This window comes from Gymnoscopelus microlampas (genome assembly GCF_963454915.1).
Source record: "Gymnoscopelus microlampas genome assembly, chromosome: 23".
Classification (NCBI taxonomy): Eukaryota; Metazoa; Chordata; class Actinopteri; order Myctophiformes; family Myctophidae; genus Gymnoscopelus; species Gymnoscopelus microlampas.
In genome coordinates, this window is record NC_139960.1 from 14,513,103 (window position 1) to 14,540,737 (window position 27,635).

The window sequence follows — 27,635 nt, forward strand, 5'->3', positions numbered from 1 at the left end:
TTTTCTTTTTTTTCATTAAATTGTTACTTCACTGTCATCTGGGGACACCTCCAAAATCCTGTGGGGACCCCCCTGGAGGTACCGACCCACAGGTTGAGAACCACTGCTTTAATGGATGGTGTCAGCAGGTCATTCCACATTTTGGTGGCAGAGCAGTAGAATGAGAATTTAACCATGTTTGTTCTACTTTTGGTTGCTACCAGATCATATGTCATTTCTTGTCAGAATAAATGGAGATTGTCTCCAAAGAGAGTCCTGGGGCCATCTAATCTAATCCAGTGGTTCTCTGAGTTACAGACCCATTAGGGATTTGGTTCCTAACTATCTATCATTTAGCTGGGGACCCCCTGGAACTCCCTCAAGGACCCCTGGGGGTCCCCGGACCCCACTTTGAGAACCAATGATCTAATCCATTCAGCACAACACAGAGATAAAGCACCGGTTACACAAAGGCTGAGTGGCCACATCACTGCGCAGTGTGGGCTTCAACATACGTGTGACTGCCTCACCAACTGAACTCAAATGTGCATTTGTCTGTAATGATTGTGTTTATGAACCGCAACCCACCCTACTACAACATTCCTCTACGGCAGTGGTTCTCAACCTGTGGGTCGGGACCCCCAGGGGGCCCCCACATGATTTTTTTGGGGGGGAGTCCCCAGATTTTTTAAGACCTTTTTAATACCTAAAAAAGAAAGAAAGAAAATAAAAAAGTGATGAAAGATTGGCCAAATTGTCACATAATATAAGATGCAAAAATTGTGAAAATAGCTGATCTACAAGCTCACAACGCCTCGCAACGCGAGGTTGAGAACCACTGCTTATACGTACTGTAGATGCGTATGGGCTGCTCTTGCTGATCACGTCCTGCATTGACACTCTCAGTCACTTGAGGAAGAGTTGCTCTTCTGTTTTGTCTTCCACATCCCACTAAATGAGCAAGCATCGTAGTCATAAAATGTGAGCATTTAACCACAATTTCTATTTACTAATGTCTTTCCCATATTGAGATGTAGATGTCACTTATAGTCAAGTTTTCCCATTTAAACACTAGCCAGCAGGTTAGTTACAAAGACTGAGCAGTAACCGAAGCTCCTGCCAATAATACTGTATCCTCTTTCATGGTCAATCAGATCTTTTTCTCTTGCGATCTTGATACAAAATCCAGGTCAACTGGACATGCTCAGCATTTATGCTATAGGGCATGATAGGATGTTAAGTTATTAAGTGTACCATGCAGTGTATGTGAATCCATTAGTTGTTTCTCCACTTAAATCTCCATATGCCATTGTGTGTGTGTGTGTGTGTGTGTGTGTACGTGCGTGCGTGCGTGCGTGCGTGCGTGCGTGTCAAACATTAGCAGTCAGAATGAATAAGCTGTGATATTTATTTTCACTGATGATTCATAACTTCAATCAAACCACATATCACACAATTTGAATAAGACAAGAATATTAATTTATCTCAGCATGGTACATAACGCAGTAACATAACCTCCAGTCCACACACACACACACACACACACACACACACACACACACACACACACACACACACACACACACACACACACACACACACACACACACACACACAATCCAGGTACGTCTGTGAACAGGCAAAATGTACAGGTAATGTGAGCTTGAACACATTTTGTTAAAGGTTATGACGTATAACTATTAGGACCCAGTCAGTGCACGCTAGAACACATGAAACAAAAGTTAAATATGCAAACATACATACTCAAAAAATCCCTGACATTTCTACATGACACAAAACTGCAAATAAACAGACGACATTTCAGAAAGTATCACACCATCAAATGAATATTGTTCTCATCGTGTCAAAAGCCATTTGCTCTGTTTGTATGTTTTACATTGAATTTGTCACAGATGGATAACTCATGGATTATAAAATAACATGGCTGTCAATATGCTGAGCAATTCATGTAACTTTGCTAACCCGTTGTACTATCAACTACAATGAAGTCAGACTGGCGGCTATGCTAGCCAGTTAGCAGTGATCATTTGCAATCCTAGTATACAAAAACAGATATTTAGTATTGTCAGTTAGCAATAAACTGCTAATAAATGGAAGGCCATCGTGGATCTGTGGTTAATACTGGGCAAGCAATGTGATGCTAAGAAAAATTGGCCCATTCTCATATACTGTATATACAGACAGACACACACAGACAGACATAGAGCAGGTTTAAAGCCTACCCTACACAGAATTAAAGAGTTGTAAAGAATCAAATCGTTTTTTCTCGTTGTTGAAACAATCACAGAAAACACTTTAAAACACAAATTAAAATAAAACATTGAAATATTAATGCTGAATTTGTATTATTGCCATTCATGCTTTATCTTGTATAACTTAATTACTGTTGCAGGTAGCCTCTTTTAATTGGCTGATAACTAATTATACATTATTTGTTTTCCTTTAAAAGGTTTGCTTTGATGATTTTACAGCGTGGCCAAAAGCCAAGCCATCTAGAACAGGGTTTGTCTGTACCCTGACTACCCTCAAAAGTAACCAATCACAGCTCACACCGCTGTGTCTATTACATCATGAAACAGAAACATCTCCAGCCATGAACAAATGCAACAGTCTGCACATTGTGCATAACAGGAACAACCTGGTGAAGTGAAAACACATGAAGAGTGCACAAGTTTAATGATAATCTATGCATTTAAAATCGTTATCCCCCCCCCCCCAAGTTAATCTAATAGTTACACCAATATTGTTCTTGTTAAGCACTTTTGTACTGTCAACTGAAATATCTATTATTGCTATTTCTTTGTCAAAGGAGACAAATAGACATTTTTCCCAAAGTGCGGCATTGCCACTGAACACCACACTGTGATTTGTACGGCTTCCTTCACAAACGTCTCACATAGTAACTTACTATCGATAGTTCATGATTGGACAGCAAGGCCACGCCTTTATTAGACATTATGTTATGTTTATGTCTAGGCTTACGTAAAAGTCGTTTTTTTTGTTGTTGAATGTGATCATTTTGGTTCCAGAGTCAGCTTCTCAGCTTTGTGTCTGTTGTTGTGTGAGCATTTGATATCCCATTCACTTGAGATGTTACCCTTGTGTCGTCTTGCAGCGTGTGCTTGTGTATTCATCGTCATCTTTAGTGTTTCACACGAAGCAAAGCCAAAGGTGACATATTTTGGGGGAATCATAGTTCCCATTCTGTCATCCAGTGTAGTTCACTTTGGAAAATGGTGCATAGAAGGAAACCCACACCTGTATATAACAGGAAGTGTATCCATGGCGATGACTCGGCAATGTCCAGTTTTCCACTGATGTCCAATCAGATCCATTAAATCATTTTGCATGTTTAATCCGATCAGAGGTGAAGGTGGGCGGGGCTACAGAGCTGTCATCGGTAGGCGAGTGTGGAGAACGAGAGACAGACGAGAAACAGAGCGACAGACAGCGAGATGACACACGCCCCTCCGCAGTCCTTGGCATTCTCCTACACAGAGACAAAAACATGTGAGATGTTTCATATACATAATTCAAGGAAAACCAGCAGTGGAAGCAGGGGTCATCAAGATGTTGGTAGCACATTTTTTATTTAGTTTTTACACAACATTATAATGTTCTTATTTTGATCGCATTGTGAGCTTGTAGATCGGCTATTTTCAAAAGGCCGAAACATGTATAGGTGGTTAGTGTGTTTTGTAATAATAATCAAAATCTACAAAGTAACTAGTAACAAAAATGTTCAAATAATTGTAGTGGAGTAGAAGTACAATATTTGCCTCTGAGATGTAGTGGAGTAGAAGTAAAAGTACTGAAAATACTCCCTGAGAAAAAATGCCTCAAAATTGTACTTAAGTACAGTGCTTGAGTAAATGTACTTTACACCACTGTGGCACATTAGTAGTCCACTGGTACAGTGGTTCTCAAACATTTTATTTTCAAGGACCCCCATAATAACCCTGAGAGGTATGGAGTTACTCGCCGATCTCTGTGTGTGCATCTATTTATTTAAATACTTTGACTTGGCTTTTGTTCATGGGTGGGTGCTTGTAATTGGTAAGGGGCAGCGTCAATCACGGAGCTGACCTTAGGGTGGTAGGCGTGGCAGGACTCTGGGCGTCTGCGGATCTTCTGTGACCTCATCCTGTCACACTTCACGGAGGCGTTATGTGCCATGTGGTCAAGGACAAACACTCAAAACCCAAAATAAGACTAGAGACTCAAATGTCGCTGGTTCAGAACAACTGTTCCAAGAGCAACGCTCTCACCATATCCCCTGTGTTTCCCTTGAGCAAGGCATTTAACCACTTTAACACTGGCATCCCTATACTGGACATGACACTAATAGACCGCAAGGACTTTCATGAACGACCTGTTAAAAGGAATTATCCGTATCACCGTTTTCAACAGTTTTTTTTTTAAATGTATGTTGTTATAATATCAGTGGTTCTCAAAGGACCCCCAAAATGATATGTATTTGGCCGCGGACCCCCATCTCCAAATCCTTTGTTCCAGGGACCCCCAGAAGCAAAGATTTGAGTCACAAATGTTCGCTTTAAAAAAATATATATATTCAAATATTTGCACAAATTTTCATGATTTTTCTAAAATAGCAGATCTACAAGCTCACATCGCAGCACTCAGTGCCGCACTATGAGCTTGTAGATCTGCTATTTTTGAATAGCCAAGAAAATCTAAAATGACACAGATGCTTTCCCGAATTGAATGGGTTATACCACATAGGCTCTGCTGCTTTACAGCGAGTCCATGGTTCAAATCGGCGGGCCTGGCGGACCTTTTCTGCATGTCACTCTCCGACTCTCCCCCTGTTTCCTGTATCTCTGCACTGTAACAATCAATAAAGGCAAGAAAAGCATGGACAAAAGAATGAAAAGATCAGTTATCTTCACCAATCGTCGTACGACAAAGTATATAGGGGCACACACACACACACACACACACACACACACACACACACACACACACACACACACACACAAACACACAGTGAAGGATATATTTGACCTCCGTGGGATTGAGGTTGGTATTGGGGTGATGTCTGCTGCAGTCACAGTCTGCCTGAGCTACGACCATCAACAGATTACTGTCTGGTACCTGCTGTACCACAAACATCCTGGCGCACACGCACACGCACACGCACACGCACACACACACACACACACACACACACACACACACACACACACACACAGAACCAAACAGGGACAAGGGGGAGAAGGGAAAAACAAACATTATTTTAAGATACAGTATAAATACAATATAACTCAATGTAAATGTAAGCTGTTACTACGTTGTACCACATTTGGCCTCACGGGGGCACTGCCACACCATGTAGTAGACCAGAAGTCTACCAAGTGTGTGTGTGTGGTCCTGTGTATTCAATTCATTAAGAATGCGTGCGTGCGTGCGTGTGTGTTCTTACTTCTGACAGCGTCCACATTTAATGATGCTGTTGGTTTCTTTGACTGACGGCTCGTAAACGAAGCTGGGATACTCAGTGTCACACGGCTGTAAGATGTCTCCCTTCTTCTTATGAGACGCTGTACCGTAGAGCAAGAGCAAAGTGGAGGAGATTATAAGATAGTAGAGTAGATCACAAGAGAAGTACAAAACATCTCAGCTCTAAATATAGTCTTTCTCACTCTCTTGTACTGTATGTCCAAAACTGTTACTTTTCAGGCAACGGGGGAAAAAAACCTGTGTTATCATTTCATCTGAAAAGTAAGAGAGACTCAGCAAGGCCAGAAACACCTTACAGAGGCTTAACAACGTCTGGAAGTCGGCCCAGTACAGCACCAACACCAAGCTGAGACTATATTACCAGAGCTGCGTCCTGTCTACCCTGCTTTATGGTTCTGAATGTTGGAGAACGACAGAAAATGATCTCCACAAACTGTCCACACCAAAAGCTTAAGGAAAATACAACGAATATTCTGGCCCAAAACCATCTCCAACCAACACCTTCTTAGCCTGTGTAAACAGGACAACATGGCTACCATCCTTATAAGAAGGCGGTGGAAATAGATAGGGCATGTAATCCGTAGAGAGCAGGACAACATCACCCAAACTGCCCTTCACTGGACACCAGACGGTAAACGTAAGAGAGGCCGACCCAAGAACACCTGGCGTAGGACAGTGGAGGGAGAGCTGAAGAACCTGCATCACACCTGGGGTTCTATAAAGACGCTGGCCCAGAACAGACAGGAGTGGAGATCCTTTGTTGCTGCCCTACATGCCAGCCGGCATAAAGGGCAGTAAGTAAGTAAGTAATTGTTTAATCACAAGCTCTTGGTAATACTTAACATTGGTTAGATATTTCAAATGTAGCGAAAATATATACTTTGTATATTCATATTCTTAGTATAACAAAAAAAGTAAAAGAAATTTGAGATAAACAGCAACAATATGAAGAAGATGATGATGATGGTGACAGTTGGTACTCACACACTGAGAAGGAAGCCTTGGCTGAATGTAGGGATGGAAGGGGGACGGCACAGAGGCGCGGAGGAGAGGATGTTTGGTGACGAAGATGATGGTGGTGGTGGTGATGAGGATGATGATGAGGATGATCATGTTGGTGATGATGAGGATGAAGTAGAGCGAAGAGAGAGGTGACATGACAGGACAGGACAGTCAACACAACAACATATGATCCACTTAACCCATTACTAAGACCTGAAGCCCATTCTAAAAATGTCTTCTAAATCCCAACAGTATTCTGAAAAAAACGTATGTTTCTATATCAGTGGTGCTCAAACCTTTTCATGTCAAGGACCCCCATGAATTATATGAATTTGGCCGCCGACCCCCATCTCAAAATATTTTGTTCCAGGGACCCCCAAAAGCAAAGAATAGAGTTAAAAATGTTCGCTTTAAACAATATATATTCAAAGATTTGCACACATTTTCACGATTTCTCTAAAATAGCAGATCTACAAGCTCGTAGCGCGGCACTGTAAAATAATGCTTTTTAGCTCAAATGAAAAGGTGACACAGATGCAGTCTTAATGGGTTACAATGACCCCTGGCTAATAAGCCATATGCCTTAATACATAATAATTGCCCTATACAACTAAAATTAAAAATTAAAAATGTATTTATTATAGAAGTAGTTTATCTGTCACTCAATAGGGACTGCTCCCATCGTTGATGATGTCATTTGTCCATGTGTGGTCCAGCCCTAGGGAATGTATAGAATTAATGTGCAAATAAAAAACAACTTAATACTTCCTAAGGTTATTATGAACATCAAAAAAACATTTTAAATATGTTTTATTACACATGCATTCCATACACTCCATAGGGCTGGACCACACATGGACGAATGACATCATCAACTTGCGACCAGAGTTTTCCCTATTGAGTGAAAGATGAACTATTTCTAAAATAAGTACAATATTTAAGGTGTTTTTAATTTTACATTTTAGTTATGGAGGGCAATTATAATGTATTAAGTCATATAAGGCTTATTAGCCAGGGATCCTTTTAAAACCCTATAAGGTTGACCAGGACGCTGATATATTCAGCTATAGTTTTCCCCACCCCAGCTGGGGTGTGGTTATATAGCCTACACCAGCGGTTCCCAGTGTGTTGAGACTGCTGTGAGACAGCTAGGGCCAGTGTGTCTTGGGATTTTGTGAAAAAACATAATTGTTGTATATATATACAACCTTATACATGTTTTTATTTTATTTACTATATCAGTACTTTGCATGCACTCATGATTTCCCAATACAGAGCCAATTCTACAAAACTTAAAGGGATAGTTCACCCCCCAAATGAGTTTTTTTTCGATCATGGATATGTTTTAGTTCCTCGCATTCCTAAGCCATCAAATTATTGGCTTAGGAATGAAACAAAAACAAAAAAAATATCCATGAATTCAAGTCTCCATGGGGTGACTAATCGATAGAAACATTTTTTTTTTGGGGTGAACTATCCCTTTAATGTGAGCGAATACATTTTGAATGGAAGACTCTTACTTGTACCATTTATTTGTATTCAACCTTTATTTAACCAGGCAGGCAATATTAAGAACAAAGTCTTATTTACAACTGCAGACTGGCCAGAGTATTTCTCCGTTGTGCTATTGCCACTTCTACTTAAGTAAAAAGTCGGCATGCTGTCTTCTTCCACCAGCGGTTATGCATCAGACGGTACTCATTTGTTGCCTAAACTGTGTTTGGCATCCCGTTTCTCTGCACCTCAGGTTTACTTTTACTTGTTGTCTGTGCATGTCTGCCTCGCTCCGTCTTCTGCCACTCTGCCCGGCCTGCCCGCCTCACCTAGCGTCTTACCAGCAGTGTTGCCAGATTGTGCAAGAGAAATAAGCAACTAGGTCTATGAAAACAAGACCAAAAGAGGTGACTATAGGCCACATGAGCACTATAAACCTATTTGCGTCGGATATTTGAAAATATACAGATCTGCAAGCTCACAACGCATCGCATCGTGGTGCGTTGTGAGTACATATTCATTTGGGGGTCCTTCACATGAAAATGTTTGAGAACCACTGGTTTAAACAACATTTGGAAGCAAGCCCAAAAAACTGCAACCCGCAACTACCAATATTTAAATGCAACTTAACAGAAAAACAAGCCCAAAGTCGCTTATAATAAGCGGACATGGCAACTCTGCTTGCCAGCCCGCTTTACAAACGACAGCTCAGCTCACTCTCTGCTCCGCGCCGCGGTTCTTCTGGCTCTGCTCATAATCAAAGTATACTTCTCTATAAATCTGTGTTTGAACCGCTGCCAGCAGAGTGCCTGAGCTCTGCTTGCTGGGCCCTGATAACTAAAGCTAACAACAGCCATCATTCATCGGCTTTATGAACTGCCTCAGCACTTTCTGCTCAATATTTGTTTGTTTTTAAACATGATTTATGAATAAAACTGACTTGACTTAGAGGCAGTAGCTTGTGATGGTAGTAGTAGTAGTAGTAGTTGTAGTGATGGAAGTAGAAGCAGACAGTAGTACTAATGGTCTACTGTAGTATTAGTAGAAATGGCTGTAGTAGCAGTAGTAGTGATGGTAGTAGTACACGTAGAAGTAGTAGTAATGTCGTAATGCAGTAGTAGCAGTTTTCACAGAAATATGGCTAACCCCCTGGGTTCCTGACTGCGCTATCATATAGACCAGTGGTTCTCAACCTGCGCGTCGGGACCCCCAGGGGTCTACAAGCTTACAACGCCTCGCGTTGCAGGCGCTGTGAGCTTGTAAATCAGCTATTTTCACAATATTTATCTGAGTCAAACTAAATGTAATGACTCACCTGCTACAATTCCAAGTGCTTGTCAGGGTAGGGGGTCACTAGTTCAAATATGATTATTTTTGGGGGTCACAGCCTGAAAAAGTTGAGCCCCACTGATGTAGACATTCAATTCAGGAAGGGAGGTAACTTTGCTTCATGATCAACAGCATGGTGCTTGAATATGGGGACTATATATATATTCTTATGCTGGGCTCACACTACGAGATAATCATGGTGATTTTGGATTGGAAACGCCCCTGTGATTTTGTCTTATTGGGAGTGATTATCTGGCGAGACAACCCTATAGTGTGAGTGGTTCAGAGATCCAATCTCTGTTTTGCTCGCAGACGAACGAGCCGACCCCGGTAATTAATTAAAATGTATCTGGATGATTACATCAATACTGTCTGAGTGGGACAACAGGAGTGGCGCACGGCTGAGAGAAACAACTACAAGGAGGCAGACTGGACATGAAGTGAATGAGAGGACGTTTGACCTTTGAGCAGAACTTAAGAGCAGCGGAGGCGGTTAAACCTGCAGTGGTAATGGACGAATGGTTGTGATATGTCTGGGAAGACACGTTATAGCCTATAGACAGTTGTGTTCTTGGCACGTATCGACAAGCCTCAGCTGTCCAACTGACCAGTCGCTGTGTCAAACAACCTCTCATTCATGCCTGTCTCCTTGTTTGTCTCTCACTCGGTCGCAAGCCACTCCCGCTGTCCCACTCCAACAGCAGTGATGTAATCATCAATATAAATACGAAACACAAGTAAGACGCGCGAACGCTGGAAGCGAACGCAGCTCGAAAATATTGTGTATTTACGGACTCTGTCTGTGTGTGTGTGTGTGTTTGTGTTTTGACTGTAGCTGCACTCTGGCGCCCTCTGTCGGCCGCACCCAGGCAGTGCACTGCACACAGACACACAGACACACAGACACACAGACACACAGACACACAGACACACAGAGACACAAGCCGAGCAGACTTTCATAGTAAGCTCCACTTGGGCGGAGGCGCGCCTCCTTCCGCGTTCGCAATGACTTCCGATTCCGGGTTACGATGGAGTAGGCGTGCCTGAGCCAGAGCTCCCACTAACTTTTTAATATAACTTTATAAAAGCCTAAATTTGTACACAGAACTCAGTTAAAAAACATCGATTATTTCCTTTACATTATTACTCTTTGTTTTACTCGGCAAAAAATGACCTAATGCCGATGCCGAAGACGAAGAAAGATGGCCCGGCGGCAGCCGCGGCGGACGACGCAGACTTAACCACTCTAATTGAGGAACTCAAATCAAGCCTTACTCTCGAATTTCGATCGTCCATGGCATCACTCGAATCAAAAATCGACAACATTCAGATAACAATTTCTGACCATGGACAACGTTTGACTTCGTTAGAAGAAGGCGCAAACTCTTACAGTGACCGTGTAGACGAATTAGAGTCCAGATGCACGACGATGGAGGAAAGCAATATAAATACGAAACATATTTGAGAATTATTATACATTTATTTTGGGGCGGCGAGATTTTCTGTGAGCAAATCGCAAGGTTTGAACCGCTCACACTACAGCGTCTTATCTTGCCAGATAATCGCTCCCGATCAAGCATGAACGATAGGGAACGATAGTCGGGAGGGACGTTTCCGACCCAAAATCACTACGATTATCCTGTAGTGTGAGCCCAGCTTAAAGGATGTTCCCCTAATCTAGAGCATCTAGTGATCAGATGCTATCCATTTGATCTCCCCAGAGAGGTCATACTGGTTGTGATTACAGTGGTCTACATCCAGCAGGCCCGGCGCCAGGATGAAATGACTGAGGGGGGCAATAGCATCTGAAAGGCTAAATAACAACACAAGAAAGACTATTTATTTCACAGTGACGATTAAGAGGCCATAAACCTGCGTGCCGTGTCCTCGTTGATTTAAAGAACCTACACAGAACCATAATTGACAGGTGCGTGGTGGTTGGTATACCGTGGGATGCTGCTGAGATAATCGCTCCATGACAATGCATTGAGTGTTCATGGCTGTGTATGGAAGACATGCAATAATATCCTGTGGTATTTGAATAGCCTATTATCACTAGAAAACCTATCCGACGTTCATCTTGAGTAGACCTACTGCTGGTGATTGTACAGTGGGGACATTTGACGTCAGATAATTATATTAGCCTATAGGGAAAAACATCAAAGAAAGAGTTTCCATACTGCTAATTATATTTATCAGCCAATATTTTTGTTATTTTTGTTATTTTCATAAAACTTTACTACTACTACTTTACTTAAACTGAGGGGGCAGAATTTGCAACTGAGGGTGCCAGGCCCCCTCTGGCATGCCCGTAGAGCTAGGCCTGACATCCAGCCTCATCAGACACTAAGCAAGCACTGGAGTTGTAAGGGATCAACAGGTATGATACTATACACGTTTACAGACTGTTTAGGGAGCGGTATATGGTTCTCCCCCACCTAGCCCCACCACCCATCAGTGACCTCCCCTTTCACTGTTGCCCCGGGACTCAGTCCCATAGTGTTGCCATCCAAGATAAGGGGGTTGGGCAAAAAGTTGTATTTTTGACCTATTTTCCAACATAATGTAAAAAATTCTAAGGTATTGACATTCCTACGGATGTCTGTAGTAAAATCAGGGTGGTAAAATGATATTCTGCTGTGAAACAACTGTTTAAATCAGTTTTTTGACAGCTTGCACAGAATTTCCGATTCAAAAACAATGAAGCAATAAGCTCTTCCTTGCTGCCTGGACACTGCTGCTGATCGGGAGTGAGCTTCTGGGTGGAATTCGGCACAGGCTGTAAAAAAAATCCACCCACCCTTAGGTTAATCAGCCTCCCTGCCTACAAACAGACAGAAACAGGAAAGCCCAATAGGACGACGATACGATGCTGGTCGGATGAATCACACTCTGTTCTATTTTGACACCACTGACTGGCACTGTTTTTCTGGGAAGCAGCAGATGTTAGATATCGATGACCACGTGGAAATAGTCACTGCATGCATTTCTAAGTGCATCAATGACGTTGTGCAGAGGATTAGTGTACGATCATTTACAATTCAGCTGTGGATTAGCAGGAAAGTGCAGGCCATGCTTTTAAAGCAACGACTGTCCCTTACACCTCGGGAGGCCTGGATACTGACATGAGCTCTGGAATGTCATCCACTCTGCAAAGAATGAATACAGGGCTAAAGCTGAGTCACAATGCTATGGCTTCAACCACCAGGGACTTTTGGAACGCTCTGAAAACCATCAAAGGATTCAAAGAGAGACCCAGCAATACTGAGAAGGTGTCAACATTTCTGCACGAACCAACTTAAACGACAACTTCACCCATTTTCAATCTATCTTCATATAATTGGTCCTCACTAATGCTCATGATAATATGTTTTTTTTTTTGGTCTACTCGTTCTGTGTCTCAGAGGAGGGCTGTGGACAGTTCAGAAACCAGCCTACCAGTGACATCATCGATGGGGAATTAAGCCATTGTCTCAAAAAAAAAAAAAAAAAAAGCCTAACAATGATGTCACTGGTAGGAGCGTGTCTTAACTGTACACAGCCCTCCTCTGAGACACAAACCGAGTAGAAAAAATGGTACCATTATCATCTATCATATTATCATGGTACGTTTGGAGTAAGGGTTAGGGTTAGATCAGTTATGGTTAGGGTGGGATATGGAATAAATGTAATGGTGCTTTTCCAATGCATGGTACCGGCTCAACCCGACTCAACTCGCCGATTTTTGTTGTGTGAAATAAAAGTCTGGAATTCAAAATATACTTGAGTAAAAGCACAAAAGTATTGGTATCAAAATGTACTTGAAGTATCAAAAGTAGAAAGTACTCATTATGCAGAATGTCCCATTTCACAACTTTTCAAATGTATAAAATGGACACAAATCTTTTGGAAATAGCTGATCTACAAGCTCTGAGCTTCGATCGGCTATTTTCGAATGGCCGAAATGTATATAGGGCTGAAGTGGTTAATGTATGTTTTGTAATATTAATCAAAATCTACAAAGTAACAAGTACCTAAAGTTTTCAAATAATTGTAGTGGAGTAAAAGTATAATATTTGCCTCTGAGATATAGTGGAGTAAAAGTACCGAAAATTGGAAATACTCCAGTAAAGTAAAAATACCTAAAAATGTTACTTACATCAGTACAGTACTTGAGTAAATGTACTTAGTTACTTTACACCACTGCGAAAGAGTGTGTGTGTGTGTGTGTGTGTGTGTGTGTGCGCGCGCGCGCGCGTGTGTGTGTGTGTGTGTGTGTGTGTGTGTGTGTGTGTGTGTGTGTGTGTGTGTGTGTGTGTGTGTGTGTGTGTGTGTGTGTGTGTGTGCTTGTGCGTGTGCTTGTGCATGTAAACTTACCATCAGCAAAAAGATCTGAGTGCCAAAGTCCACAAATATTAAACTCCAAGAGAAACCTAGACAGAAGAGGGGTGACGGGCTTATTGTATTATAATAGTACAAAAGAAAAGAACAGATCACCCAGGGGAAAAAATGCCATTCTGTTGTCACTGCTACTGTACTATGTAGCCTACTTCTAATTCATGGAAGTAGTCCGGTCCGTAATTAGTGTCACCTGGGTGACAAAGATATGTTACTGTAGCTACAGTAAATGAACCACTTAAGACCCATTCAAAGATTTAAAAAAATAGCCGATCTACAAGCTAGCAATGTGTCACATTGTGACGCATTGTGAAGCACATAGAAAGAAAAAATCACACCTGTGTGAAGGTAGCGGCGCCTTTGATACATTTTGTCATCAATAAGTGTTTATAATGTGTTTATAGCCACGTGTCACGTGAAGCTTGACCAATCACTTTGTTGACGTGTCTGACCAATCAGAACGTTGACGCAAAAGCCAGGTATAGAGGGCGGCTAGCGCCGCTAAAAATAACACCCAGTGTGAAGAGAGTGGTGCCTTTGAAAGTGTAACTGGCTGCATCCTTGTGTTGCAATCAGCAACAATATGTTGTCACGTGACACGTGACAACATATTGTCATGTGTCACGTGAAGCTTGACCAATCATACGGACGGACATACGGACGGACGGACATACGGACACACGGACAAAGTCAAATGTAGGAGTGGTTGGCACCACTCAAAAACGTAGTATACATATTATACAATAAAAGGTTTGAGCCTCTACTCTAGTCCCTGAAGTAGGCTACTTACACATGACAAAAAAAACTAAAAACAAAACATTAACATTCAACACAATCATCAAAAAACAATCACATCTCAATGTACCACTTAAAAACTAAAACAACATTAAAAACAAATCTACAGCTACATTAAAAACACATCTAAAACAAAACAATTCTTAGGCAGCCAATGCTCCTACAACGACTACATTAAAATCACATCTCAGCAGCCAACGTTCCACTACTCATTCTGACAACAGAAGGCAGCCAGGAGGAGAGAGCTCCTCTAAAACGTTGTGGGGAGCACTCCATCATTAAGGGCTGCTGGCTGAGGGTGCTCTGCTGCTGCTGTGTCAGTACCCCATGCAAGAGGTGGGTGGCATTGTCTATCTATGATAATAGCATTTAATGACATTAATGTGTGTGTTTAATAGTACTACATTACATTACTGTGTATAATAGGACTTAATGACTTTAACGTGTATATATAGTCCGCAGAGAATCGGTCTAATCGGTGGTTGTCCAGAACCGCTATGGCCATATATAGGCATATACTGTATGTCCATATATGGGTATAGAAGTGTAGCAGATCTACAAGCTCACAACGCATCACAATGCAACACGTTGTGAGCTTGTAGATCGGCTATTTTTGGAAAAGACATTTCGTATAGACGGGGGAAAGACTGGCCAAATACAGTTGCAACTCAGGTCCGTTTGACCAAGAATAGAGGGTTTAAGTGGATAACTAACGTACATTGGTGAACAATGTAGCTATATTTATTTTTATCGTTATAAAGCTTGGCGGGAACAGCCTTTTAATTTCACTCGATGTCCAGAAGGTCTTCACACCTAGATTTTCCAGTTTCAAGGGGTCTCCATATATGGTTACGTCTGTGACGTAACCCGAGACAAACAGTGTCAGGTAAACATTTTGAACGCGAGTGGGCTATACTGCCCACAAGCCAAATGTAACATAATAGGATTACTGTGTGTACTGCCTGTATAGCAATGACATTCAGGTGCTTTAGTTTGCAAACAACACGAACAGGAAGCAGCCAACTCTGATCGCCCCTGGCAACACTCACAGCAGCAAGTTGGAGAAGATCCACTTGAGAGATGACGAGAGAGCATAGAAGGGCTGCAGATAGAGAGAGACAGAGAGAGAGAGAGAGAGAGAGAGAGAGAGAGAGACAGAGACAGAGAGAGAATTGACAAAAGAGAGAAATAGAGGACATACAACAAATATTAGAGCACAACTCAGTGACATACAAACACCCACATAAATGTACAGACATACCATAAACATTATACATATACTTATGTACATTACACATATACAGCACGCACGCACGCACGCACGCACGCACGCACGCACGCACGCACGCACGCACGCACGCACACACACACACACACAGTGAGAGTGTGAACAGTACATACGCTCAGTAGAGGGCGGGCACTGCTGGCTGAATGGGAGCTCATTTTACACATGGCCTGGTAGTCAAACAGAGAGACCCTAGACACACACGCACACACACACACACACACACACACACACACACACACACACACACACACACACACACACACACACACACACACACACACACACACACACACACACACACGTACATGTATGTGTTTAATTCAGTCTGAACAGAAGCAGGGATGAAACATAATGCAGTATATACAGTATATCCCCATCGGACATAAAAATTAATGACCTCAAAAGCAGAGGCAATAAATCCATACCTACTGGCATGGTTCTTTGAAATGAAGTAGCTTTGATATCACCTTATTGTAATATAATGAAATCCTCAATGCAGGGATTTCTAATCTCTCTGTTCCTATGATCAAAGAGTTGGTTAGTATGTTTAAGATCACACACACACACGCATACGCACACGCACACACACACACACACACACACACACACACACACACACACACACACACACACACACAGTGTTGCACGTGGGTGCGCACACAAACAGCATGTGTAGATACACATTAATTCACATATACAGCGCACACACACAGTCAAATCAAATATGCACATGGGCACCTACAGAATGCACACCGCAAAGCAACTCAGCAACCCCCATATCTCTCTCACTCACACACACACACACACACACACACACACACACACACACACACACACACACACACACACACACACACACACACACACACACACACACACACACACACACACACACACAGAGTACGCACAGCAGCGTTGCGTAACGTCCTAAGTCAAATGAAGCGTGTAGAATTCTTTTAGCTGTTTAAAAATAGACGCAGCATTCAGGAGCCTTCAAACACAAAACATCCAGGAGACAAGCTACGTAGATCCACACAACACAGACATCATACATGAGAACAGAGAGTAGGGCGTGTGTATCTATGTCACATACATCTATGTGACCGAATGACTCGCCCACGGCTCAGAAACACTCAGTATGACATAAAACAGAGGTTTCAGTACACGACCATGTGGCTAACATACCTCCCATGGAAAAAGTACTCACATGTTTTACTTAAGTAAAAGTATCATTACTGCAATGTAGAAATACTCTGTTACAAGTAAAATTCCATTATTCAAAATGTACTTGAGTAAAAGTAGAAAGGTAATGGCATCAAAATGTACTTAAAGTACCAAAGTAAAAGTTCAAAATGTATAAAAATCGTTTAAAAATCTGATCTGGCTATTTTCAAATGGCCGAAATATATATTGGGCTGAAGTGGTTAATGTATGTTTTGTGATAATAATCTAAATCTGCAAAGTAACTAGTAACTAAAGCTGTCCAATAATTGTATTGGAGTAAAAGTAAAAGTAATGAAAATTTGAAATACTTTAGAAAGTAAAAATCCCTCAAAATTCTACTTCAGTACAGTACTTGAGTAAATGTACTTGGTTACTTTACACCACTGTACGTAGGAACAGGTATTATACAATTCAGCAGTTGGGTTAGAAGTGTATTTGAAATAATAGTTTGGGGCCTGTAAAGAATTCCCAGGTTATGAGCTATTGACGGGTGCATTTCGCCTTTCCGACATGTCGCCTTTCCGACGTTAACGAACCCTATACCTAACCCTAACCCTAACCCTAACCGCACGCGGAAGCCACTAGTCGGAGTGGCGAGATGTCGGAATGGAAGGAGCACCCCGCTATTGACAACACGTACAGTACATTAAGTAATACTTTGATAAGAGGAATAAGGATACGAATCCCAAAAGTACCATACCGGCATAAATAAAGTCATTGTGTATTCATAGCTTCATAGACAAGTGAAATAGATGTGGAATTGATGTATGGTAATATGCCTTGTGCCTTCTTGCACATTCCCCATTGCTGCTAAAGATATCATGCCTGCCTTAAAAGGTTTAATTTCATCTAGCAATACGTTTCTTATTTTTACTTCGTTACAACCTGTATTATTATTTTGTATTGTTGTATTGTAGTGTTAGCACGGTCTTTGTGGAACAAGTCCCACCAACATTTTGCTGCCTGTACCTGTATGAACGAGTACATAAACCCATCGTACATGAACGAACACCATTTTACCATTAATGGCTTTCTTTTTAGATTTTGCTTTTGTTTATATTTTCATTTCATTGTTTATAAGTCATTAAAACGTTATTGAACTTATACCTGAATAATTTAGTCAATGCTGGATAAACAATTGCACGGTTAATAATTGATCGACGTCTCTCATAAATATTTCCTTCAGCGACTATGTTTGACTAGACTTTTCAAATCAATACATGCTTTAAAATGCATTAAAATGTAACAATAATGTTTTGCCAAAAATAACTGCATAATTATATTTAGTGTGTTGCATTACCTACAGTATCTCAGGCAAGTTTCAAGTCAGTCACTAAGTACATTTACTCAAGTACTGTACTTAAGCACAACTGTGAGGTATTTCTTACTTTAGTGGAGCATTTCCAATTTTCAATACTTTTACTTCTACTCCACTACTTCTCAGAGGAAAATATTGTACTTTTACTCCACTACAATTATTTGAAAACTTAAGCTACTAGTTACATTGTAGATTTAGACTTTTATTACTAAACACACATTAAGTGGTTACCTAAGCTCTGTATATATTGCGGCCATTTGAAAATAGCAGATCTACAAGCTCACAACTCGTCACGATGCGACGCGTTGTGAGCTTGTAGATCGGCTATTTTTAAATGATTTTTATACATATTTAAAATTGAAATGGGACATTCTGCATAATGAGTAATTTTACTTTTGGTACTTTACGTATATTTTGATGCCAAAAACTTTTGTACTTTTACTCAAGTGGATTTTAAATAACAGACTTTTACTTGTAACAGAGTATTTTTTACAATGTTGTATTGATACTTTTACTTAGGTAAAACATTTGAGTACTTTTTCCACCACTGGTCGCAATGCAACGCATTGTGAGGTTGTAGATGGGCTATTTTATGCAAAGAGTTTTGTCGCAGAGGCAAAAAAGGAGGGAACCAAGTATAGATCCCTGGGGGACCCCGGTCAACTAATATAAAATACAGCATATGGTTTAAGTGGTTAACCATTAATGTTGTATGTATGAGGAGTAATTCCAGTAGACATCTCCTCTTGCTTTTCTTCTTATTTGAGTTGCTTTATGTCAGCATTGTGTTGCAAATAAAAGAGAAATTCCTACAAAAGGTCACATTGTCATTCCTTCAGAAAATGAGAATCAGTGGTGGAAGAAGTACTCAGATATTTTCCTTAAGTAAAAGTAGCAATACCACAATCTAAAAATACTCTGTTACAAGTAAAAGGCCTGTGTTCAAAATGTTTCTTGAGCAGAAGTACAAAAGTATTGGCATCAAAATATACTTAAAGTACGAAAAGTAAAAGTACTGAAATGTTTGAAAAATAGCAGATTTACGACACGCTGTGAGCTTGTAGATCGGCTATTTTAAAATAGCCTAGGTATAAAATAGGGCTTAAGTAGTTCATGTATGTTTTATAATATAATAATTCATATCTGTAGTGGAGTAAAAGTACAATATTTGCCTCTGAGATGTAGTGGAATACAAGTAAAAGCATTGGAAATTGGAAATACTCCTGTTAAGTAAAAATACCTCAAAATTGTACTTAAGTACAGTACTTGAGTAAATGTACTTAGTTACTTTACACCACTGTGTTTATTCACGTGCCGCTATCCATTGTGGCGTAGAAACATTCCAAATGGTTAATCCCATGAATTAAAGTTTATTTGAATTATGTAGTAAAGTAAAATATGGATACCGTTGATGTATTATCCAAACACCAAATAATAGCTCCCCGTAAGAAGGATTTTTAATTTGCAAAAGTGGTAACGCTGGTGAGCCAAGCATATGGGTTCTTCCTAAGTCGTGAAGTCAGCTTGGCAATAGAAACGGTATACCCCGGCACTTCTGCAAATTAAAAATCCTTTTAACCCATTAAAACCGGGAACGCATCTGTGTGTCATTTTAAGATTTCTTTGGCTATATAAAAATAGCAGATATACAAGCTCATAGAGCGGCACCGAGTGCTGCGCTGCTCTATGAGCTTGTAGATCTGCTATTTTTTGGAAAAATCGTGAAAATGTGTGCAAATCTTTAGTTCGAATATATGTATACTTTTTTAAAATGAAAGTTTTTAACTCAAATCTTTGCTTCTGGGGATTTTACAAATGTCTTCTATTTTTTATTTTGCTTATGTTGCTATATTATCAATGGTTTTAAAACTTTTTTCATTTCAAGGACCCCCAAAATAATATGTATTTGTCCGCGGACCCCCTCCCATCTAAAAATATTTTGTTCCAGGGACCCCCAGAAGCAAAGGTTTGAGTTAAAAATGTATATACAAATTTTCACGATTTTTCTAAAAAATAGCCAAAGACATCTTGAAATGACACACATGCGTTCCCTTCCCAGCCTTAAAGGGTTAACGGGAGCTATTTGGTGGGTGGATCTTTCTGATTCCATGTCACTAGGTGTTTTTTTTGGATCCAGCACCCTTCCGATCTGGTTTTGCCTGGCAACACGGCCATTCCTAAATGAAGCACTGGGATCTTATCTGCAGTCCTGACGGAACCGCGCTCCTCCGTTCAGCCGCTGCTGACGGGCAGAAGAGACAACCACCCCTCTCATGATTTCATTATCATAAATGAAATATTACGCTACAACAAATCTTTACTGACTGGGCCATTAAATGTTTATTCGCTGTGCAAATAAACTACAGAAATATGATCGCATCTGAGTCTAACTTATAAAACAAATTCATAGAAGCAGTAATTCATAAACAGCAACATTCTTACGTGTTAATTTAACTGCAAAGAGTGTACATGTGAAACCAAAAGGAACCCTTACGGGTCTATTTGGCTCTATTTGTACACTCAAGTAGTAATGATGTTGACTTGCAGTAATAAATTGATGAGAACACCAAGTGCTGAATAAGTAAATAAGGCTGCAAATAGATGTTAGCATACAGTATAACAAACACACAACATTGATTTGATATTTAAATATTGCAGAGTATCTCCACTCTGCTTCAAAACATACTAGAATTTACCTCTATAAATGTGAAATACAGTCGATATTAGAAGTGGCAGTGGTTCAGGAGTTAGAGCAGCTGTCTTGGAATCAGAAGGTTTCGGGTTTGATCCCCTGCTCCCCCTAACTTTGTGTCCTCGAGCAAGACACTGAACCCCTAAACTGCTCCCAATGAACAGGTTGTTGCTTTGCATGATTTCCTCCACTGTCGGTGTGAAAGTGAGACACATTGAAAGGCACTACAGTCTATAAATGCAGTCCGTTTGCCACTTAGGAAAGCAATTCATTAATTATTTATTGTTATTATATATACATTTTGTATAGGTGTAGGTGTATATAGGTGTCCCTTATTTTAATCTCTGGGAGTTGGGAACCCTAACCTTGCCATACCTTAGCTTTTGCTGAACTGACGTCACTGCTGGTTGCATGTTCATGTCTGCTGTTTTTAATGTGGTCACAGAGAGTTTTAATATTTGAACAGGCATCCTGTCCAACCTGTAGGAATCCCTAGTGAAGCAATGGAGATCATCCTCCTCAGCCCGGCTTCCCTCCCAAGAACACGACCAATTCTGGTCGTTGGGACATCTGGCCATGCTGGATGCACCGCGGTGGATTCAAACCCTTAGTCTCCGCTGTGGTGGGCAGATACTTTACCGCTATACACCACCGAGCGTCACTAAAATAATATATTTCGATGTTAAACATTGATTTGAGGCACTCACACTATTAACATTATTGAAAGGGGGCGTACCAGTAAGAAAAGTGGATGGACCTAGGTCCAAATGACCCAACACAGACAGACAGACAGACAGACAGACAGACAGACAGACAGACAGACAGACAGACAGACAGACAGACAGACAGACAGACAGACAGACAGACAGAGTGTTATTACCTTTTAAACATTCCCATTGTGATTAGTGCTTTCATCACTGAGCCATCCACCTCTCCAAAGAACCTCCCAGCCTATCAGGACAGAGAGGTGGGGAAAATGTGATTGGATGAAAAGATGGACAGCTTGTATTTCTTTCTTTCTTTCTTTCTTTCCACACCTTTCTTGCTTCTTTAAGTCCACCTCTCTCGTCCACCCTCTCCTCTCCCCCCCATGTCCACTTCCCTCTCTCTCCTCTCTCTCTCCCCCCATGTCCACTTCCCTCTCTCTCCTCTCTCTCTCCCCCCATGTCCACTTCCCTCTCTCTCCCCCCATGTCCACTTCCCTCTCCCTCCTCTCCCCCCCATGTCCACTTCCCTCTCTCTCCTCTCTCTCCCCCCTTCCCTCCTATATTTCCCTTCCCTTCATCACTTCTCTCTCTCCTCTCTTGACCATACCTCCTTCTCTCTGTTTTTCTCCCTCATCCTTCCTGCCAGCCACCAGAAATATGTGTGTGTGTGTGTGTGTGTGTGTGTGTGTGTGTGTGTGTGTGTGTGTGTGTGTGTGTGTGTGTGTGTGTGTGTGTGTGTGTGTGTGTGTGTGTGTGTGTGTGTGTGAGAGAGAGAGAGAGAGAGAGAGAGAGAGAAAGAGAGAGAGAAAGAGAGAGAGAGAGAGAGAGAGAGAGAGAGAGAGAGAGAGAGAGAGAGAGAGAGAGAGAGAGAGAGGGGAGAGAGAACTCACATCCTTGCGTTCTTTAGAGACAATGATGAATCCGTTGTTGTCGATCAGATAACAGGCAACATCCTGAGACAGAGACAGACAGAGAACCTTTAGAAACACCTTCACATAAGACCACTTAGAAAAAATAAACCAGACTTTCTTAGATTGTATCTTAACTATACACAATTTTGAGTTATTTGTACTTTACTTGAGTTATTCCAATATCCAATACTTTTACTTCTACTCCACTACATCTCGGATCCAAATATTGCACTTTTACTCCACTACATTTATCTTAAAACTTTAGTTATAGTTACTTTGTAGATTTCAATTATTATTACAAAACACACATTAACAACTTCAGCCCTATATACATTTCAGCCATTTGAAAATAGCTGATCTACAAGCTCACAATGCGTTGCGATCCGACACATTGTGAGCTTGTAGATCTGCTATTCAAAAGATTTGTATACATTGGAAAACTTGAAATGGGACATTCTGCATCTTGATGCCAATACTTTTTATTTTGTAAGATATTTTTTGGGGCTTTTCCTGCCTTTATTGATAGGATAGTGGGCTGACAGGAAATGGGGAGAGAGATGGGGGTGTGTCACACAACAAAGGTCGTCGTGATCGGGAGTCGAACGCGCAACACCCTGTCAAGCTGGATTACCAGCATATGTGGTATGCGCCTGCATTTTGAATTCCCGAATTTTACTTGTAATTGTATTGTGAAAGTGAGGGTGGGTTTTATAAATATTTAACCAATGAAAAGTATTAACAAAAGCTTGTGACTAAATAATAACTACAAAGGTTATTTTTCCCTTATCTTATATTTGACTGTATAGCTCATCTCATCTTATGTCATCTGTACTCACAAGGCTGTCACAACGAAGAGGACACATTCCCTCCACTGCGGCACACTGACAGACAGACAGACAGACAGACAGACAGACAGACAGACAGACAGGTAGACAGGTAGACAGACAGGTAGAGCTGTTAGAATTTACATAGAGGCATTTTCATTCTGACAGTGTGTGAAAATGAGAATGTGAGAATGTGCATGCGTCTGACAGAATGTGAAATAACAACATTGTAAAGGTGTGGAATTGGTGTGACTGAACGTCAGGAACGTCAGGAACGTGTGTGTGTGTGTGTGTGTGTGTGTGTGTGTGTGTGTGTGTGTGTGTGTGTGTGTGTGTGTGTGTGTGTGTGTGTGTGTGTGTGTGTGTGTGTGTGTGTGTGTGTGTGTGTGTGTGTGTGTGTGTGTGTGTGTGTGTGTGTGTGCGTAAGCATGTGTAGGTGTGAGTGTGAAAGAGAGAGAGAGAATGTGCATTTGTCTGTGTAAAGTGACTGTGGTGTGAAGTTGCACACTCAGCAGGTGCAAGAGAAGAGAAGAGAAGAGAAGAGAAGAGAAGAGAAGAGAAGAGAAAAGAAGAGAAGAGAAGAGAAGAGAAGAGAAGAGAAGAGAAGAGATAAGAGCGGGGAGGGGAGGGGAGGAGAGATAACTTACATCTGTGTCAGTCGGCTGAGGAGAGAAATAGAGGAGAGAAAAACATTTGATTACTCAACAAGCTTAAAAAATGGGAAGGGGAGGGATACACGCACGCACGCACACACACACACACACACAGATGCGAAGGGAAGATATTTCTCTGTCATGCAGCCTAACGGTAGTTCATTTTGAAACATTATGTTGTCTGCATCACACCATGAAATGTGCAGGAAATATTTAATATACAGGCTGTAGATTTCACGCCGTCAAATGTTTATCAACAGACCAACAGCAAGACAGACAGGGAGGGAGGAACGTTTATGTTATCTATACAGCATACGGACGGGTGACAAATCAAAGGGAAAACTAACATAAACTGTCATACTACTGTTTGGAAATATGGGCCACCATGAGCCACCAGAATTAGTTTCAATACGCCTTGGCATAGACCAGTGGTGTAAAGTAACAAGTACATTTACTCAAGTACTGTACTTAAGTATAGTTGTGAGGTAGTCCTCAGAGAGAGAGAGAGATAATAATAATCCAAAAAAAAGTGACCAATCAAAAGTATGCTCAGTGGTGTAAAGTAACTAAGTACATTTACTCAAGTAGTGTACTTAAGAAGTAGAATGTTTTGGTATTTTTACTTTACTGGAGTATTTCCAATCTTCAGTACTTTTATTTCTACTCCACTACATCTCAGAGGCAAATATTGTACTTTTACTCCACTACAATTATTTGAAAACTTTAGTTACTAGTTACTTTGCAGATAAATTATTCTATTATAAAACATACATTAATGCAACACGGTGATACATTGATAAAAGAATCATATTTGAAGCATTTGGAATGAGGAGTTGAGGCATTACATTTAGTTTGACTCTTTTCCACAGATAAATATTGTGAAAATAGCAGATCTACAAGCTGTACGTCGGCTATTTTCACAAGCACACCATAATGGTACTGTATGCAGTAAGTATGTTTATAGACATGGGATGCATAGTGTTACAGAGTTTCATCAGAGGATAAAGAGGGGATTACTTACAAATAGCTTTGTATCACATCAATACAGTGACCGTTCCCTCTAAGGCGACAAGCGGACCCAATAATCCATGCCAGCTAAATGCCCCCCACAGCATAACAAGGCCTCCCTCTCTGAAGGGATCAAGCATGTGGTGGAAAAAATACTCACCATTTTAAAAGTATCTATACTGCAATATGGAAATACTTTGTTAGTAAGTAAAATTCCGGAATTCAAAATGTACTTGAGTAAAAGTACAAAAGTATTGGCATCAAAATGTACTTAAAGTACCAAAAGTAAAAGTACTCATTATGCAGAATGTCCCATTTCAAGTTTTCAAATGTATAAAATCATTTGAATGTAGCAGATCTACAAGCTCACAATGTGTTGCGATGCAACGCATTGTGAGCTTGTAGATTGGCTATTTTCAAATGGCCGAAATGCATATAGGGCTGAAGTGGTTAATGTATGTTTTGTAATAGTAATCAAATATACAAAGTAACTAGTAACCTCAAAATTACCTCAACATTGTACTTCTGTACAGTACTTCTGTACAGTAAATGTACTCTAACTGTAGGCCATGCACACATGCAGCTTCCCACTTGTGATGAATATATTGAAGGATGAGTCATCTGACTCTAGCACTTTCCCCCACATCTCTCATGAGCACCTATTTAGTTTTTGCAGCCCTGAACTTTCAAATGTGTCATCCTTTTTTTCTTTTTTCTTCTTTCTTTTTTATAGACCTTATTAACCCATTAAGACCGGGAACGCTCTGTGTCATTTTTAGATTTCTTTGGCTATTGAAAAATAGCAGTTGAGCAGTCTGAAGCTCCTAATATCTATGCCCATATTATAACAAATCCTCTTTCACAGTCACGTTCATGTTTTTCTCTTGCCATTTTGATCCAAAATTGAGGTCAAACGGGGTCTGCTCAGTATTGGTATATATGCCACAGACAGCGTTGCCAAGTCTGTTTATTTCCCGCAACTTTTGGACAAAATTACAGGGCCAGAGCTCAGCTCAGCTCTGTTTTGTTATTGGCAGTATTCTGTCACTTCTTCTTCTTTTTCTTCTGCCACTTTTCGCAGTTCTGGCTGAACCGTGCTGTCGCTTTTTACGAAACTCGGCCATATGGTAGATGGTCATGAAAAACGATAAAAAAATTATTCTCACAATCTTTCGTCCAAAGGTGGCGCTATAGTACTCAATTGAAAATTCCAACTTTGAACAGGTACAACTCATGCCCTGTTTGACCTACAGCCATGAAACTTGGATACACATATGCGTCTCCTCATGCTGAACAACTTTCACACTCTGACTTTTGACCTCTGACCTTTAGATCTCCCACCATTTTGAATTATATGAAAAACAGTCATTGGCTCCTAACTTCTGCATTTTTTCACTTATGGAAATTATTCCGCCGCCTAGAAGTTGTCGGCAGAGGTCCAAAGTTCAAGTGTTAAACGTTTCGTGCAGATTGCTCCAAAATCCTAGGATTCCATAGATTTTAACTATTGCAGTTTTATGAGAATTATTCATCTGCCCCTAACACATACATGCAAGACTCACATTTCTTTGAAAAGTTGCAGTAATGTAGAGAGTCATTCCAAATATCACTGAAACCAATCTCACTCCAATTGACCAAAGGGGGGCGCTATAGCAATTTTTTTTAAATGCAAACTTTAAACAGGCAAAAGTCATGCCTTGTTTGGCCGAAAGTCGTGAAACTTGCTTACACTTGTGCCTTGACTCATGAGGAACACATCTATCGCTTTGACCAGTAAGCTCCGCCCTTAGATTGTCCGCAATTTTGAGCAGTTTGAAAAACACTTAAACCCAAGATTTTTCAGCTATTTGCGTGAAACTGGATCATCTGTGTGATCTCCTTTTTCACAGTTCCTTGTCTGTTGGTCCAATGGCGTCTCCCTTAAATGAGTGCCTCACAATCTCAAGGTCGTCAGTTCAAGCCTCACTTGCAGACTTCATTTAAGTTGAATTGCAAACAACATGACTGTATCAATGAATACATGTGCAAATGGTAAAGATAACCTGAAATGCATACTTGAGAGTACGTTTTTCAACGTATGACATACTTCATTCTGAAAATAGCCGATCTACAATCTCAATCTATTCCGTTTCCATGGCGCTCTTTCTCTCTCTCTCTCTCTCATCAAACTATTCCGTTTCCATGTCTCTCTCTCTCTCTCTCTCTCTCTCTCTCTCTCTCTCTCTCTCTCTCTCTCTCATCTATTCCGTTTCTATCTCTCTCTCTCTCTAGTTTCCATGTCTGTCTCTCTCTCTCTCTCTCTCTCTCTCTCTCTCTCTCTCTCTCTCTCTCTCTCTCATCTATTCCGTTTCTATCTCTCTCTCTCTCCAGTATCCATATCTCTCTCTCTCTCTCTCTCTCTCTCTCTCTCTCTCTCTCTCTCTCTCTCTCTCTCTCTCTCTCTCTCTCTCTCTCTCTCCAGTTTCCATCTCTCTCTCTCTCTCTCTCTCTCTCTCTCTCTCTCTCTCTCTCTCTCTCTCTCTCTCCAGTATC

At 40.9% G+C, this 27,635-nt stretch overlaps 1 protein-coding gene across 1 annotated transcript in view; it reads right to left on the reverse strand.

The window, feature by feature from the left end:
• Positions 1–3,394: 3,394 nt before the first annotated feature.
• The window catches only part of LOC311039551 (voltage-dependent calcium channel subunit alpha-2/delta-4-like), a gene marked incomplete at both ends in the record, with an annotated part of 133,173 nt that continues 108,932 nt past the window's right edge, over positions 3,395–27,635 (reverse strand). Inside the window, 12 exons of the mRNA XM_084049493.1 lie at positions 3,395–3,490; positions 4,087–4,176; positions 5,026–5,134; positions 5,444–5,561; positions 6,466–6,486; positions 13,663–13,718; positions 15,528–15,580; positions 15,880–15,955; positions 21,881–21,951; positions 22,598–22,660; positions 23,455–23,499; positions 24,090–24,104. Coding sequence (XP_083905619.1) covers positions 3,395–3,490; positions 4,087–4,176; positions 5,026–5,134; positions 5,444–5,561; positions 6,466–6,486; positions 13,663–13,718; positions 15,528–15,580; positions 15,880–15,955; positions 21,881–21,951; positions 22,598–22,660; positions 23,455–23,499; positions 24,090–24,104 — 813 coding nt within the window. The remainder of the gene's footprint in view (positions 3,491–4,086; positions 4,177–5,025; positions 5,135–5,443; positions 5,562–6,465; positions 6,487–13,662; positions 13,719–15,527; positions 15,581–15,879; positions 15,956–21,880; positions 21,952–22,597; positions 22,661–23,454; positions 23,500–24,089; positions 24,105–27,635) is intronic.